Source organism: Mus pahari, chromosome 2, assembly GCF_900095145.1.
Source record: "Mus pahari chromosome 2, PAHARI_EIJ_v1.1, whole genome shotgun sequence".
NCBI classification, from domain to species: domain Eukaryota; kingdom Metazoa; phylum Chordata; class Mammalia; order Rodentia; family Muridae; genus Mus; species Mus pahari.
The window spans coordinates 60486547-60490462 of NC_034591.1; the positions used below are offsets into that span (position 1 = coordinate 60486547).

At 42.2% G+C, this 3916-nt stretch overlaps 1 gene segment (V, D, J or C); it reads left to right on the plus strand.

The window, feature by feature from the left end:
• The first annotated feature begins 269 nt into the window (after positions 1-269).
• On the plus strand, positions 270-3149 carry LOC110316783. The segment is given in 2 exon segments: positions 270-309; positions 2779-3149. Coding segments are annotated over 2 exon segments (411 nt in total).
• Positions 3150-3916: the final 767 nt, after the last annotated feature.

The following is a 3916-nucleotide window of genomic DNA, read 5'->3' on the forward strand; positions in this document are numbered from 1 at the left end:
AAAAGAAGCTTCTTTGATGAGAAATGAGATCTACATTTATTGGTATATTGGGATCAGAATTTAGAATGCAGGTGGGAATGGTACTTGTCTAGAAAGTTGTGGTAATACGTTCGCTTCTAAGATCCAAGGTCTTACCAGCCACGGGTAGTCAGTGGTGCTTCCAGTAAGTGTGACTTCTCTCCTGCAGAATAGGCCTTAAGTTCAATTGTACAGCTGTTAGCTACTGCCAAGGTGGAGGTGCTATATTGTACCATTAGGGTTATCTTACCATGCTGGTCATTGTTGCGGTTCTTGGATTTTTACTACCAGGTAGGATTATTCATTGCTTTCTTCCCTCGGTAGCTTACTTGGCACTTACTGCTACGATGACAGTTAGTTCTCAGGGAAGATGCTTCTGGTAATATCTAGTTAGATTCTACTGTGTCCTGTATCCAAAGTGTGTGGTTTCTTCAGAAAAAAGGACTTGATTTCATTTTCTGGTAGAAAACTACGGTTAAATACAATAGCTTATATTGTTTTAGGAGTCGCTTAGAATCCCCTGATTAACAACTTGAAAGAAGGTTTTATGCCTGGTATGAGAGTTTTTATTAGTTATGTTATGGCTGTTGAGGGTAGCATTGTTACCCCAAGTGATATAAATTAATTTTAAACACACACACACACACACACACACACACACACACACACACACACACACGACATTTTAAGTAAAAATAAAATAACTCCCTAGAGCTTTTCAAATATCCTTATTGTTATTTATTCCTTCTTTCTCCTTTCTCTTTGTGTTCCTAGCTTATTTTATAAATCTTTATACACTAGGGTAGGTCTAAGGCACATCCTAGGATATTGTGGCCTGATTCTGAGTGTTTTCTTTTCTTTTTTTTTTTTTTTTTAAGATTTATTTATTTATTACATGTAAGTACACTGTAGCTGTCTTCAGACACTCCAGAAGAGGGAGTCAGATCTTGTTAAGGATGGTTGTGAGCCACCATGTGGTTGCTGGGATTTGAACTCTGCACCTTTGGAAGAGCAGTCGGGTGCTCTTACCTGCTGAGCCATCTCACCAGCCCATTCTGAGTGTTTTCTAGGTGTTTGTATTTCATTTTCCCTCCTAAGTTCTATAGCCAGCTTCTGCCTTCTTTCTGTGTGGGTCTCAGGATGCTTCAGCTCATCAAGGTACATCATTAGAACGGTAGTATAAAAAAGGCAGAAGATATACCATACACACTTACGTGCGTGCTTTTACCTCCCCCAGTCACACATATACGTACAGAGACATACATAAATACAGAAAAACACACAAATACACACACACACACTTCCTTACATATAAATACATACTGACAGTAATAATAGAGAGGGAAGAATGGACATTTCTACCATTAAGAATGCCTGTATACTAAGCTACCATGCCTATCAGTATTTGTTTTTTTCATTGTTTTAAATTAATCATTCCATTTGTTTACATCTCCAATGCCCTTTTCCAAGTTACCCCTCAACAAAACCCCATCCCACATTCAACCTCTCTCTTCTTTGCCTCCATGAGAGTGCTTCTCCAACCACCCTCCCTCTCCTGCCCCACCACTCCAACATCCCCTTACACTGGGGCATCAAACCTCCACAGCACCAAGGGCCTCCCCTCCCATTGCTGTCAGGCAAGGCCATCCTCTGCTACATATGTATCTGGAGTCATGGATCCTCCCTGTGCACTCCTTGGTTGATAGTCTAGTCCCTGGAAGAACTGGGTGGTCCAGCCAGCTGATGTTGTTCTTCCTCTGAAGTTGCAATTCCCCTCTGCTCTTTCAGTTCTTCTGCCAGCTCCCCCATGGAGTCCCTGAGCTCAGTCTGATGGTTGGCTCCAAGCATCCATATCTGCATTGGTCAGTTTCTGTCAGGACCTCCCAAGGAACAGCCACATCAGGTTCCTGTCAGCAAGTGCCTCTTGGCAACAGCAACAGTGTTTGGGTTTGGTGTCTGCAGACAGGATGGATCTCCAGGTGGGGCAGTCCCTGGATGGCCCTTCCTTCAGTCTCTGTATTTGTTTCTTTCTGTTGTCTTGACACAACAGAAATTACGTTATTCTCTTATGCTCCAGTAGATGAACTCCAACCCCTGCAGATGGTAAGTTTTGATTAACTCACGGAGATAACAACAACAGTAGTAGTAGTAACACTGAAGGAGGTTATGATTCTAGTAGGAAGAAGAGTGGGGGGGGGGCTCTAACATCGGAGTTAATGGTGAGTGTGGATAAGACCAAAATACACTGAACACATATATAAAAATTCAGAGAAAAAGTAAAAATTACTACTAAAATAAGTGTCCAATAGGTAATTTGTTATGTAATATTTCAGGAAAAGTAGAATGTGTGTGTTTTGGGGGAGGGGAGATGGGATAATCATTGAAGCACAAAGGATTTGGTAAATAAATATCTGTAAGGATACTTTAAGTCTTTGGATGAACTACCCATGCATGTGCCAGAACAGTTACTTATTTCACTGTTTTATTTTTTCCTATAGAGGAACAGGGATCACTCTTGAAAGGTGACCCTTCGAGCAGTGACAGAGACAGTGGTGTCAGCCAGGGCTTCTCGTGCTTATGTGGAGTTTCCCTGAGTGAAGCCCCTGCCTCATCTTTCCATGGCCACCAGGCTCCTTCTCTGTCTGGTTCTTTGCTTCTTGAGAGCAGGTGAGTTTCCAGGAATAAAGAATCTGCAGCTTTTGATCATTGTTTGTCATAGTTACAGTTACATTCTTTATTCTCTGTTCTGTTTCTTTTTAGAACCAACAAATGCTGGTGTCATCCAAACACCTAGGCACAAGGTGACAGGGAAGGGACAAGAGGCAACTCTGCGGTGTGAGCCAATTTCGGGACATAGTGCTGTTTACTGGTACAGACAGACCACTGTGCAGGGCCTGGAGTTCCTGACTTACTTTCGCAACCAAGCTCCTATAGATGATTCAGGGATGCCCAAGGAACGATTCTCAGCTCAGATGCCCAATCAGTCGCTCTCAACTCTGAAGATCCAGAGCACACAACCCCAGGACTCAGCTGTGTATCTTTGTGCCAGCAGCTTAGACACAGAGCTTCAGAATCCTATTCTGCTGAGGCAGAAACCATATGCTTCCCCTTCTTTGTCCACCTCCCAGTAGCTGTTCTCAACTGTGATCCTGAGGTTTTCTCACAACAGGAAGTATATGGGTTTAGTGTCTTCTTTATCCTAGACAAGGCAAGAACAGATGGTAATGAGTATTACATTAAGAAGTCTGTATGTAGAGAAAGGTATGTGGTGGGCAATGAGCAGACAAAACTCGTTCATGGGATTTCTCATATATTTTTCATAAGGGTAAGTTAGCCTATGATTAAGCATATATCTCATTCAGTGGGCCTTTCATACATTTATGTGAGCTGAAGACTATGTAGTCTGGGAGGTATGGAAGAATGATCATCCCTGGTTGCTTTTTATTACAGCTTAGACACCAATTTTCTTCTCCTCTCAAAAAAAAAAAAAAAAAAAAAAAGCCAAACTCCATGCCACAAGCGGCAGCTTTTGCCTGACGCTGTCTGGATGTCTAGCAAGAACCAGAGGCTAGATAGCCCAGAGACCTAAGATATACCAAACATGACTGGCAAAACAAAACTCAGTGAAATGATTCCTAATGCTAGTCTGCTGTACTGCCTGGCTCTGTTGTCCTCAGAGAGGCTTCCTCCTACATCTGATCAGAACAGATCCAGGCATATGTACTACATCTATTTTAAACATATCCCTGACTAGCTTACAAATACATAAGATCCAGACTGTGGTTATTTTATTTGGCCTTGAGAAATACTGGGGGGTAACCCCTAGCCTACTTGTCTTTCCTGGATATGCTCATGATCCTTCTCCTCTTACGGTGTTTTTCCTTTCTCTCCTTGTTTT